Here is a 13,751-nt window from a genome sequence, read left to right as displayed (position 1 = left end):
TAGCACACACACACTCTATACGAGCCCAAGACACCTCCTCTATTTATATATTGATATTTTGTGAACAAATGTGTCTCTGACCCTATCTCATAGAGCACGCGTGAAGCTCAGCTGGGAGTTCCCCACAGCCTAGGAACGGCAACAGACAGAAGATCACAATGAGTAGCAAGGGATGGGGTGATGTACCTGGAGAGAAGCAGGCACGTATGGATTTTTCAAATTGTTCCTCATTTCTCTCCAAGATGACACTAATTGATTCAGACAGATCTTCTCACTTGCCCAACTCATAAATCAAGCCATGGCTCAAATCTTCATTTTGTAGGATGTTCTCCCCTGGTGGGCACAGGATTTCTCTCTTATCTATCTAACTGTAGCTGATTTTTCCATCAACCTACCTTAAATCCCTGACTCCTGCCTCAACCTTTTTCTGTTTACTTCAGACCCCTTCTCTCAACCAACAAACGCTTTTGAGCACCTGCTAATTGTAGGCATGAGTGTCCACTGTACTTAGTCCTTGTTTTCCCATTGATTGTGGGAGTATATTCATGTCTTCACTGTAAGACACATGATGGTTTCACTTCTTTTGTATTTCTCAGTGCCAAACCAATGACTGTCCATATGTTAAAATGTGCCTGGTGTGTTCTAAAGAAAAAACTAAAAAAACAAAAATGCTTAGGCAAATCCAGAACCAGCTGTCATTTCAGGACATTGAGAAAAAAAACTTAGAAAATAAAAATATATATGGAAATATATATGGGTGATTTTTCAAGTTGAAGAAACAAGAGAATGAGTCCAGTGGAAAGTGTTTCTATTACAATAAGCTGAGGAATGTGTTTGGTTGGCTTTGTGATGTGTGAGAAGAGAGTAGACCTAAGTTCCACTTGGATCTCACAAATAGTTACTAACCCTGGGGGTGTTGTGTGGCTCATGCTGTCCTTGGACACGGGCAGTAACTTGTTCACCTCATCTATGATAACAGCTTCCAGCAATGGGCCTGGAATTGACAGACTCTAAAATTCATGTCCAGTAAACTTCCCCAGAGGTTATGCTCTAAACACAAAGTTTGAACTCCTTGGGAGAAAACAGCATCATAAGCAAGAGAAAAAGATACTTTGAATAAGAAGATATTTTGAAACAGCAGAGCTGTGTGGTAGCATAGCCTCGTATTTAGTGTTTTCCTAATTATAAAGTCAGTGCCACTACACTCTTTCCCCAGTACAGACAAGGGTCTCTTTCTTCTACTTCATGGCTCCCAAGCAGCTCCTATTACCCTATAGGCAGCAATGAATACTAATCCAGCCGAACTGCTGGCTTTTCACACAAATATCCAGAAAATGTTGTTGGGCCTCTTAACTATTACATTTCCATATCAAGCACATTTTCTGTAAATCTTTTCTTTACAGTCCTTTTGTGTACATCCAAACCAACAGGCTATACTCTGAGGTAGAGATTTTAGCAGATGAATAAAAGTTTTCACATTTATAACTTTCAGAGCATGGCTAATTATAACTCAGGGGGGAAAGCAGGGCAATTAAAAATATTGTCTATGGACTCAGAAGGAAGAAAGAAAGAAAAGCCTTTATTAAAGTGGCCACTGAAGAAACATCTCCTCAAACACATTATTTATCCTTCTCCCAAAACAGAGAGAAAAAGACATGAATGTGCTCTTTAAATTAGAGGAATCTCTGTGAAGCGATGCAGAAAAGCTTACCTTTGGTTTCAGCTCTAAGAAACCACAGAAATTTCAATGATTAATCTTCAACAACAAGAAAAAATTAACAACACATACTCCTGTAAGCTTGAAAATTATACAGTCCTGGAGTCAAATGTCAACTTTGTCAGGTGATACATAAAACAGACCCCACTTAGTGATAGCCTGATGGTCTGTGTGACAATTGGAAAGTTTCAAAGCCTCTCTGAGGTTCATCTGTACAATAAAGATAAAGCTACCAACCTCACAGTACAGTTTTGAAGATTAGACAAGATCATATATAACCCTTATATAGTAGCTGGCATCTCAATAAATAGAGGTTTTTCCTCCCTGTGTCTTCATAACCCTCTTCCCATCCTATGTGTCCAAATTGCATGCAAGTCAGGGGCTCCATTCATATCCATCCTAAAGCAGCATTTTTTAAAGGCATTCTTGAACTTAACTCTTCACATTTGTTTCTCCATCTACAAAATGGAAATATCACCTACACCACCTACCTCATAAGAGTGCTGTGACATCTTTGAAAAATACATAATACTGAAAAGAATGTCAGTGAGAAGGGGAAATCTCTGGGCTGACTTTCAGAAGACGGGATTCTAGTTCTGTGACCTTGGGCAAGCCGCTCAGCTTCAAGGTCCTCATTTTCCTTACATTAAACATATAGATAATGATGCTTACATCACTTATGTCTCAAGGCTATAGTAAATCCTCCTTTTATATTACATATCTTGAGCCTTACACCTGTGCAACCAGAAAAGGTTTGGCTCCTGGTCACACAGCAATTATTTAAACCTAGATTCTACACCATGCCCAAAGTCCCGAAGTCTTGCATTCTCCTATACCAGGACAATGACATTGAGGGGGGCATTACTTCAGAGGGTAAGTTCTCAAAGGCAGGGACTATGCCTTTCTTCTTAAGAGCTGCACTTCTACCTCAAGTCTTTATCTTCTATAGTGTGAAATCAATAGAATGTCTAATGTGGAAAAATCAGTAAATCGGTATGTAACTTAGAAATATGGTAAAGGAACTAAAGCTGAAGAGTTTAAATCAGTTGCCTTTGAAGAAGGGATCAAGGGTGGAGAGAAGCAGCAGAGGCAACTGCTAAAGAAGATATCAGAGCAAGCAATTGAAGCTCACCTATACTGGTGTGTTAAAGACAGTTTGTGGAAGTCCTTGTTAAGATGCCAGACTGGAATGGATGACTCTCTTCCATTCCTGGAACCTTCAAAATCATAGTGTGTTAAAGACAGTTTGTGGAAGTCCTTGTTAAGATGCCAGACTGGAATGGATGACTCTCTTCCATTCCTGGGAACCTTACAAAATCATACATGCCTTTAAAATTCCAACTCAGGAGCATTCGCCAATCACCATTTATGCATTATCAATCAATCTGCTTGGTCAACAAGTTGGAGAAAAGAGTATTTTTATATAGACTATATGGTCAAATATTGGTGATCTGTTTTAATTGCAAACATGACTGCATTTTTATTGTTTTTCTAAAGGGTGGATATCAATACTTTCCTCATCTTCTAGGATAATCTCAAGAGCAAACTCTCTTATCATCACAGAAGAAGGACCAGTTTTAACCGATTTAGACTCTGTGCTTCTGGGATCATTGGAGTCTATTGTGAACAGCAGGAAAATGCGTATGGGGTTAAGGAGGAGAAACAAGAAAAGGAGGGAGGAGTGTCTTTGAGAATAATAATTTAAAAAAAAGATATTTCCCCCAAACTAAAGGTCAAAGATTTAGTGAATTTTGCTCACTCCTCACCATCACCTATGCACCCATCCACGATGGTACATAACCCGCAAGAGAGGTGTGACCCTCAACACTGTCTGGACAACGGAGAAAAAGCCTCCAGGCCTGTGTTTGGATTGGAGAGAGGAAAACTGAGCCCTCTGGAAACCTAGATCTGAGATAGAGATGAGTCCCCTGTTACCTAGGTTGAAATCCTGGGCCAAAATGAAGTAATCTCAGTAAAATTTGACGTGCTTTGTAAAATGTGATGCCACTGATTTGGGGAACCAAAGGTGACTTTGGCATCTATAAATCTGAATTTTTTTATTCTACTAAAATAGCAATTCACCAGGTTTGATATGAAAGAGCTGGCAAAAATTCCTTCAAACTGTGACCCCTTCCCCAGAGACATGACCGTATCATTTTATAAATAAAGAATAGTAAGGAAACATTAGAAAAATACTGCAGCTATTCTTATTTTTCAACCCCTTAGACACAGCTACATTCATCTATTTACATTACAGCAAATGTAATGATGTATAGTGTAAAATAGAAGAAATAACTATTTAGTTGCCATTTTTCCAGCCTTTCTGTGTAGGCTCTGGCCTATACTTCAAATGACCTTATATCTCCTGGTTTCCTTTATCCAGAAATCCTAGGGATGGCCTTGTCCTGTGACCCAAGCAGGGTCTGATTCCCAGATCATTCTAGCAGGACTAGAGTTCTCAGAATATGTGTGTTTCCATGACAACCAGTCACCATAGAATCTGCCTCTTTGGGAGGCATATTACAGCTTCCTTCTGGAGGGAAAAGCCAAGAAGTGGGGAGAAAGAGAAGCAAGTGGGGAGATAAGGGAGAGAAGAAGTAGAAGAGGAGGAAGCATGGTGCTAGGAAGGAGCTGAAAACCCATTAAATATAGAACCAACACACCAAACAGCCTGAAAAACATATAAACATTATTCACAATCAGAAAGAATCAGGGAACCTTTCTCCTATGATTATTTTTTATTTCTCTATGTCTCTCCTTTTCACCCTGAATTCCCAAGCACCCTGGCTTTTCTCAATATGTTTTTATCTACAGGAAAGTTCCCCTTAGAATTTCAATCAACCAGCACTGTCAAGTTTTCCCCCTTCCCTTTTTAACACTTAATATATAAAAATGAGCAGGGGATCGCCTACAGCCATATGAAATCACTAGTCCCTACAGTGCTCAAATTGCTGCCCCCTAGTGTATGGAAAATTGCTTTTACTCTGGCTGAATGTGGACAGAGTACATCCAGAGCCTTACCATGAAGGGGAGCACAGATATTCGTCATACCACAATCTCACCAGCGATTTTAGAGATTGCAGTGGATCTTCGAGATGCTGTAGAAACACCACCAAACACGCACACGCACGCACACACACACACACACACACTCACACAGAGTTTGTTCTCTGAGCACTTTCCCCTCTGCCACTTAACAACACCCACTCTCCCTCCTTTTTGACTTATTGAAAGTGACATAGCATTGCTCCAAAGTTCTTTTGTTGTTCTTTTCCACTTACAAGCAATTATTTCAAAAACTGTATAAAAATTGCAATAAGATATTGTTCAATTCTTAAGACTCTGTTACATCTCTTCTGAGGCAAGGAAAGAGAATAGGAGAATGGGAAACCATACTGGCATGCTCTTCAGAAAAATCTGTGCTGATCAGTGTGAGGTGAGAAATAGGCACTTCACTTTTCATAACGGTTAATATTCTTTTCAATTGTGTCCCTTTAATATCCAAAGACACAGTGCGATACTTTTCAGCGTATTTTGTTTGGTTTTTATATAGAAATCCTAGGACATCTGATTTAATGATAAAAAGCAAACAATGTAGGACCAAATGAAGTGCTGATGTTCTGCTCTGCCCCTCTGCTCCTCCCAGTCATGCAAAGTGCTGAAAGGAATGTAAGTGGGGAAGACAGAGAGAGTGTTGTGTGAATCTCCCCACACCTCAACCTGCACACAGCACACTAAATCCTACAGGGAGAGTGTGCAGGGCGTGGGAACACAGAAAGAGGGGGAAGGCAAGTCCTCGGAGAGTCTGAGGAGGGTGGGAAATAAAAAGGTAGGGAGAGAATGTGGGAGTGAGTTAGTAAAGGCAGAGATGGGTAGAGAAAGAAGAAAAGGAACAGGAATTTTTTAAAGGGAGAAAGCAAACAGGGAGAAAGGGAAAGAATAAAGGGCAAAAGAGCAAGGAAGCAAATAACAGTACATAGAAACAGGAAGAAATGGCCCAAGGAGAAGCGGTAGTACTGGAGAGATGACACCGAATCTCTGACACAGCCATGCATTTCAGGAGGGCCCTGCTCTCATCTAAAATGCCATGCCTTGGGTTCCTTTAAATACTTGAGCCCGTGCCCCTGAGCATGATCTGATTAATAAGTTGTGGCAGGACCTCATTGTGTCTTAAGGATTTAGGATCTTCCTTTCACTTCCCTCCGGTGGTTATGGATCTTTTATCTGCTCTATCTGTGGAGCCTAATGAATTCCTGTTAAGTCTGTACAGCAGTTGTCCCTTCCACTTAAATCTTCCCCCTGATCCTATTTACCAGAGTTTACAGTTCAGGGTGTTGTGTGCTAAATTATTTGTGTTTCCACAAGCAACACTAAATGCTGACTCTGGAAAGTGGTTAAGTTGCCAGAAGAAGAATCCTTGGGTTGGGAGTAAATGGAGCCTGATGGGTGGGCTGTGCTTCCTGTCTTCTTCCACCTGCTCCGTCTGCTGTGGTGGGTGCAGAGACTCAGTATGCACGGAGGGGGTTTCTGAGAACCTGCACTTCCCTGAGTTTTAAAGGAAACAGATTGGCAGTCAGGAGGCCAAGTGTGTCCCAGCCTTGCCATGACTGACTAGATGAACTTGGGGTCTGAGCTGCTGTTTTCTCATCTGTAAAATGGGATCAGTATGCCTCCTTCCTCTACACCAGAGTTGGGAGAGGAACCTGGTGTGATTGGGGAATGATAAAAAGGGTGATTGCTGCAGAAGATGATATTAAGGAACTGAAGATAAAGACAAACAGGTAAGCTGGAGCCAGAGATGCCTTGGGTCTCTCCATGCTTCTCAGCTCCTCACCCGGAAAGTGGGTAGAAATTATGACAGTTCTCTTCAGAGGTAGGTTGAGGAGCGGATTTAGCTCTTTGGATTAAAAAGTGCTAAGAAGTCTCTAGTTACCCATACCCTCCCTGCAACCCCAACCCTTTAATGCCTTGTCCTGAATTCCCCTTGCTCTCTGTTATGGCTAAAGCTGCCCCAAGGAAATCGCTGGCTCCTCACAACCTCTCACCACAGAATATTCAGAATCATTTTATCATGAGGTGCAGGATGCTTAGAGAATGATGCCAAAAGCACCTCCGTCAGATAGTTTTGCTACAAAAACAAGCCTGTTAAGACAAAACAGCAGCATTTGGGAAGACTGTGGTATTTGGCAAGCTGCCTTCCCCGAACTTCTTTCTTTCTGTCCTTGCCCTCAGAGATGATAGTGGTGAGTGTTTGTAGGCATTCCAGGGATAGTGATAGTGGAATTTTCAAACAGGAAAGATACCCTCATAATATAGGCTATAACACACAACCAAAATAATGCAGGTATCTTATCAGATCTATGTGTTTAGGTCCAAATCCACTAGGTCAAATTTCAGGAACATAGGCCCCCTTATATTTTGTTGCTTAATTTTTAACTGTTAAAGTTGAAAGTTTCTGGAATACATCGAGGTCCACAAAACATACAATGATATGGAATAAAGAAATGAATGACTGAGTTAATTACCTAGAATAAAATGCAAATACCACAAATAATGGTAACTCGTTAAATATTCCTATTAGTATTTAATGCCTTATTGGGAAAGGAAGTTTTTAAAGGGGGAAAAATTGGAAGGAAATAAACAACAATTACTGTGCACCCTACATGGTTAGTGCTATGCTGACATGTTATACATGTATTTATGTAGGATTAATATGTTTAACCCTCACAATTACCTAGGAGGTCATTAGCATAATGCCCCTTTTAATTTTGAGATGAGGCTGAGAGAGTTTATATGACTTGCCTCGGGTAACAGAATTGGTAGAAATGGGCACTAGAGTAGCAAGGAAACACTGAAAAAGGAAAGTGGGCTGCTCCATCTTACACTACTCAAAAAAATTAACTCCAAATAAAGACGTAAATGTAAGACCTGAAACCATTGAACTCCTACCAGAAAACATAGGGGAAAGCTCCTTGATATTGGACTTGACTTAGCAATAATTTTTTTAACATGACACCAAAAGCACACGCAACAACAGCAAAACTGAATAGGTGGAACTACATCAAACTAAAAAGCTTCTACACAGCAAAAGAAATAATCAACAAAATTGTCAACCTACTGAATGGGAGAAGATATTTGCAAATCATATATCTGATGAGGGACAAATATCCAAAATATATAAGAAACTCTAGCAAAAAATAACAATAACCAGATTAATAAATGGGCAAAGGAACTGAATAGACATATCTCCAAGATATACAAATGACCAATGAATATATGAAAAGGTGCTCATCACTAATTATCAGGGAACTGCAAATCAAAACCACAATGAGATATCATCTCACACCTGTTAGGCTGGCTATCCTATCTAATAATAGACAAACATGGTAATTGACCATACCTTCGCTACGCCTCCCATTGGCTAATCAGCACGATATGCAAATTAACCCAACCAAGATGGCGGCCGGCAGCCACACAGCTGAAGTGAGCAGGAGGCTTGCTTGCTCCAGTGATGGAGGAAGCCAAGGTTCCCCGCCTGCCGTGGCCAGGCTCTGAGCTCCAAAAACAACAAAGTTTCATATAGAAGGTAAATAAACCCCAGATACCTGCTTTCAGCAGGCCGTGGCCTCGGAGCTGGAGCGAGCAGGAGCCGGCTCTCAGCTCCAGTGATGGCAACAAATTATAGAAGGTAAATAAATAACAGAATTTAAAAAAAAGAAAAAAAGGAGAGGCTGGGAGCTTCAGTCGCTGGCCAGCCTAAAAATGGCCCTCAGCCCCTCACCCAGGCTGGCCAGGCCCCCAAGCGGGACCCCTACCCTGATCCGGGACACCCTTCAGGGCAAACCAGCCAGCCCCCACCCGTGCACCAGGCCTCTATCCTATATAGTAAAAGGGTAATATGCAAATTGACCCTAACAGCAGAAAGACTGGGAATGACTGGTCACTATGACACACACTGACCACCAGGGGGCAGATGCTCAATGCAGGAGCTGCCCTCTGGTGGTCAGTGCGCTCCCACATGGGGGAGCTCTGCTCAGCCACAAGCCAGGCTGATGGCTGCCAGTACAGTGGTGGTGGTGGGAGCCTCTCCTGCCTCCTCAGCAGCGCTAAGGATGTCTGACTGCAGCTTAGCTCTGCTCCCTGCTGGCAAGTGAACATCCCCCGAGGGCTACCGGGCTGCCAGAGGGATGTCTGATTGCCAGCTTAGGCCCAATCCCCCGGGGAGCAGGCCTAAGCCAGCAGGTGGTCATCCCCGAGGGGTCCCAGACTGCGAGAGGGCACGGGCCGGGATGAGGGACCCCCCCCTCGAGGTGCACAAATTTTTGTGCACCGGGCCTCTAGTATTATATAAAAAGACAAGAGATAAGTACTAATGAGGATGCAAAAAAAATGGGGAACCCTTTGCACTATAGGTAGGAATGTACAACTATTATAGAAAAACAATATGAGGTTCCTCAAAAATTAAAAATAAAACTCCCATATGATCCAGCAATCCCACTTCTGGATATATGTGCAAAGGAAACAAAATAATTATCTCAAAGCGATATCTGCACCCCTGTGTTCACTGCAGCATTATCTACTAGTATAACAGCCAAGACATGGAAACAGCCTAAGTGTCAACAAATAGAATAGGTAAAGAAAATCTATACACATAGAATATTACTCAGCTATAAAAAAAAAGGGGGGGGGGGAGAATCCTGCCATTGCAACAACATGGATGGACCTTGAGGGCTGTATGTTAAGTGAAATAAGTTAGACAGAGAAAAACAAATAGGATATGATCCCACTTATATATGGAATCTAAGAAAAACTGAACTCATAAAAGCAGGAAGTTGAACTGCAGTTGCCAGGGGCTGAAGAAAGGAATTTTAGGACACTGGAGCCACCTGAGCACTTTCACAGGCAGAAGAGGAGGCAGCAGAAAGGGAACTGAAGGCATAAGAAATAGATCCACCAGCTAATGAATTGAAGGGGAGTGCTCCCTTTCAACACTTAAAATAGAATCTAATTTGTAAACATTTCATTTTCTGGAGAACACATATCTCTTAAAGCAAGCTATACCCACACTAAAAGGTTTGATGTCTTAGCAAATGACAAGGGCAGGATGGACAAAAATTAGGCAATATTCTTCTGTCAAGAGTCCTTGTGTCCAGGATCTGCTATCTAATGTGCGAGTTGGTGCTGAGGGTTTAATCTCGTGTAAAAGTACAAGCCAAGAAAGAACGACTGGTGGTCACCCTGGCTGATGTGGCTCAGTTGGTTGAGCATAATCCTATGCACCAAAAGGTTACTGGTTCGATTCCCAGTCAGGACACATGCCAGGTTGTGGGTTCAGTCCACAAGAGTCAACCAATCAATGTTTCTCTCTTCCATCAATTCTTCTTTCTCTTTCTCTCCCTCTCTCTTCATCTCTCTCTGAAACAAATTTTTAAAAAAACATATTTAAAAGAATGACTGATGGTGAGCTGACCTTCACAGTGGCATTTTACTATGTCCTGTCAGAATTCATAAAGTTCCACGTGACTGTCAGAGAGGGTACAAACGTTACTGAATTAAAGTACCAACAGCTCCGTGAGAAAAATGAGAAGTTTTTATTGAAGAGTAAGACTTGGAATTCTCTACTCCCCATTCTCAATTAGAGAGGCAAAGACAAAATATACACATATTCCTGTTCAAGTATTGCCAATAACTTAATCGCTTTGATTTTACTGTGGTACCACAGATTACCATCTTAATTATTTTAGGCTCTAACTTTCACTAATTTAAAACCAGTGTTTTCATTTAAACATTTATTTTTAATCAGGCTCTACAAATGAGCCTGATTACTTGAATATTAATAATAATAATCAACTTGCTAGTGACTTATTTTTCCTCAAGTTGTGGAATTAAGCACAGCTATTTAATCATAGTCATTAGCATTTTTTCCACTGGAGAAACTAAATCACCTGCACATGTAAAAGCTCATTTTTTCCATGCACATCCACACAAACTTGTCTATAAATTGTCTATTCTTTTCCCACTTTATCTCCAGGCTAGAGTACTTACTGTACTCTGCAAAATGCACCAGATCTTATGTCAGATAATCATCAGAGGAGAGTGAAGAGCCAGAGAAATTATACCATTATAATCATCATTAATTATAGTAACTGCTGCTGTTGAACACTCATGGACCAGGTACTGTTTACAAACTCCCTACACATCATGGATAAAACTTAAGAAGTAGGTACTATTAATATTTACAGTGTAAACTAAGATTGTTTTTAAAGTATTAAATTTGACAGTAAAATAGCAGTCAGGTTTTCAGATTAAAATTGGCTCAAGAAGTATTAACCAAAATTTTCATTTCATGGTAAATTTGCTTAACATGCAATGATCCTAAAGCAGTCATATTTTTGTGCAAAAAAATTAAAAAAATTTAGAGTTACCTAGACTGCATTGTAACTTTTCCAAAAAATCCTCCTAATAATTAAATCAAAAAAAGGGGGGATAGTGGAAAAATACCATGTAAGGAAAAATATCCTGTAACTAAATTACATCTAGAAAAATTTTTTCATTTATGCTAACAGCAAGACACCCAGGAAAACACACATGGTGTCAAAATAAGCCAAAGGAAAATCATTTGGGCAAATATAAAAAAGACCCCAAGTAAAATTCCCTTTATTAACCTTCGGTCGAGAATATGTTTGTATATTTTCAGAAAACAACTCCAAGACCATGTGGATTCCTGCAACAGAGAGGAATTATCAGGAATGCTCCAGCCATGAAGACAAGAGGAAAAACAATCCAGAGATGAAGGACGCTGACGTCACTTTGCCATGCTAGCAGTCAGCAGCTGTGCGTCGCTGCAGGTTGCCCAGGATCAAACCAGAGAGGGTCGGACCTGCATTGCCACCATTTGTCCACCATCCAGAACTGAAATATCATTGCTGACACCTACACATAAGGAACTGTCGGACATTGAAACTTGGACTCAGAACTCTTGGACATTGCAGGAGTGCTGGATGTTCAGCCACCAGGAACGCCTAGAGATTTTGTCTGGTGGGGAGCCGCCCGGCAGGGGACAGAGGGCCAAACTTTGTGTTTCCCCGGTGAGGCTGGGACGGCCCCGGTGAGATTCGGACGGCCCTAGTGAGGTCAGGATGGCCCCGGTGAGGTTGAAACAGCCCCAGTGAGGTCGGGATGCCCCCGGAAAGATCGAGACGGCCCTGGTGAGGTCGAGACTGCCCTGGTGAGGTTGGGACGGCCCTGGTGAGGTCAGGACAACCCCAGTGAGGTTGAAACGGCCCCGGTGAGGTCGGGACGGCCCCGGTGAGGTTGGGATGGCCCCGGTGAGGCTGAGACGGCCCCGGTGAGGTTGGGACTGCTCCAGTGAGGTTGGGACAGATAATGGGGACCAGTATAGACTGATGAACAGGGGTAGATGCAGAGGCAGACCAACATTGAACAGACTGTCAAACTACAGTGGGAAGCCTGGGGAAGGTTTGGGGGGGGATTAAGAGATCAACCGAAGGACTTATATGCATGCATATAAGATTAACGAATGGACACAAGACACCAGGGGGGTAGGGGCCGGGGTATGTCAAGGGGAGGGAAAAAAGGAGACATATGTAATACTCTTTTTAATACTTTAAGAAATAAAAATTATAAAAAAAAAGAAGTAGGTACTTGTAGTATTTCTATTTGGCAGATAAGAAAACTGAGACTTTGAGAGGTTAAGTCAGAAGCAAATGGCAGAGCTCTTGTCTCTCTGACTCTTAGTCATTGCCTGCCCCACTCACTCGTAAGTCCCTTTCTTTTTCATGGGCTTAGTTAAAAGCAAATAGGACTTGCAAAGTTGGCTTAACATAAAAAAAGCATTGTAATATGCCATATTAATAAAATAAAGTATAAAAACCACATAATTATCTCAATGACAGAAAAAGCATTTGACAAAAATCCAACACCCCTTCATGATAAAATATCTCAAAATTTATTACAAAGTAATCAAGACAATAAGGGACTGGCATAAGAATAAACATATAGATCCATGGAATAGAACCAAGAGTCCAGAAATAAACTATCATATTTATGGTCAAATGATTTTAGATAAGCATGCCAAGACAATTCAATGGAGAAAGGATAGTTTTCAAGAATTAGTGCTGGGACAAATGGATATCCAAGTTGGAACTCTACTTCATACTATCCACAAAAACCTTTTCAAAATTGATCACAAACCTATGTGTAGACTCTAAAACTGTAAACTTTCAGAATAGAATGTAGGAGTAAATCTTCATGACCTTGAGTTATACAGTGGTTTCTTCTATATGACACACACACACAAAAACAAAACAAAAGAAAATATAGAAAAATCGAACTGCATCAAATGATACCATCATGAAAGTGAAAAGACAACCCAGAGAATAGGAGAAAATATTTGCAAGTGACATAGCTGACAACATACTTGCACCCAGAACACTTACAACTCACCAATAAATAGACAAATAGCCCAATTTTTAAATGGGCAAAGAATTTGAATAGACATTTCTCCAAAGAAGATATACAAATGGCCAATGAGCACATAAAAAGATGCTCAACATCATTAATCATTGGTGAAATGCAAATCAAAATCACAATAAGATGCCACTTTACATGCCCTAGGACCATGGTCGGCAAACTGCGGCTCACGAGCCACATACGGCTCTTTGGCCCCTTGATGATAAAATATCCAACACCCCTTCATGATAAAATATCTCAAAATTTATTACAAAGTAATCAAGACAATAAGGGACTGGCATAAGAATAAACATATAGATCCATGGAATAGAACCAAGAGTCCAGAAATAAACTATCATATTTACATACTTGCAACATACTTGTGTGTGGCTCTTCCTAAGCCTTAGGAGTACCCTAATTAAGTTAATAACAATGTACCTACCTATATAGTTTAAGTTTAAAAAATTTGGCTCTCAAAAGAAATTTCAATCGTTGTACTGTTGATATTTGGCTTTGTTGACTAATGAGTTTGCCGACCACTGCCCTAGGATGACTATTATAA

The 13,751-nt window shown here is 40.9% G+C and overlaps 1 protein-coding gene across 1 annotated transcript in view; it reads left to right on the top strand.

Annotated features, from left to right (window-relative positions):
- The first annotated feature begins 6,436 nt into the window (after positions 1–6,436).
- Positions 6,437–13,751, top strand: part of LHCGR (luteinizing hormone/choriogonadotropin receptor) — an 81,831-nt gene continuing 74,516 nt past the window's right edge. The window contains exon 1 of the mRNA XM_005864851.1: positions 6,437–6,498. Coding sequence (XP_005864913.1) covers positions 6,437–6,498 — 62 coding nt within the window. The remainder of the gene's footprint in view (positions 6,499–13,751) is intronic.

Source organism: Myotis brandtii, unplaced genomic scaffold (assembly GCF_000412655.1).
Source record: "Myotis brandtii unplaced genomic scaffold, ASM41265v1 scaffold191, whole genome shotgun sequence".
In the NCBI taxonomy this organism is placed as follows: Eukaryota; Metazoa; Chordata; class Mammalia; order Chiroptera; family Vespertilionidae; genus Myotis; species Myotis brandtii.
The sequence above is the reverse complement of the archived record's forward strand: the minus strand, read 5'-3'. Positions and strand labels throughout refer to the sequence as shown.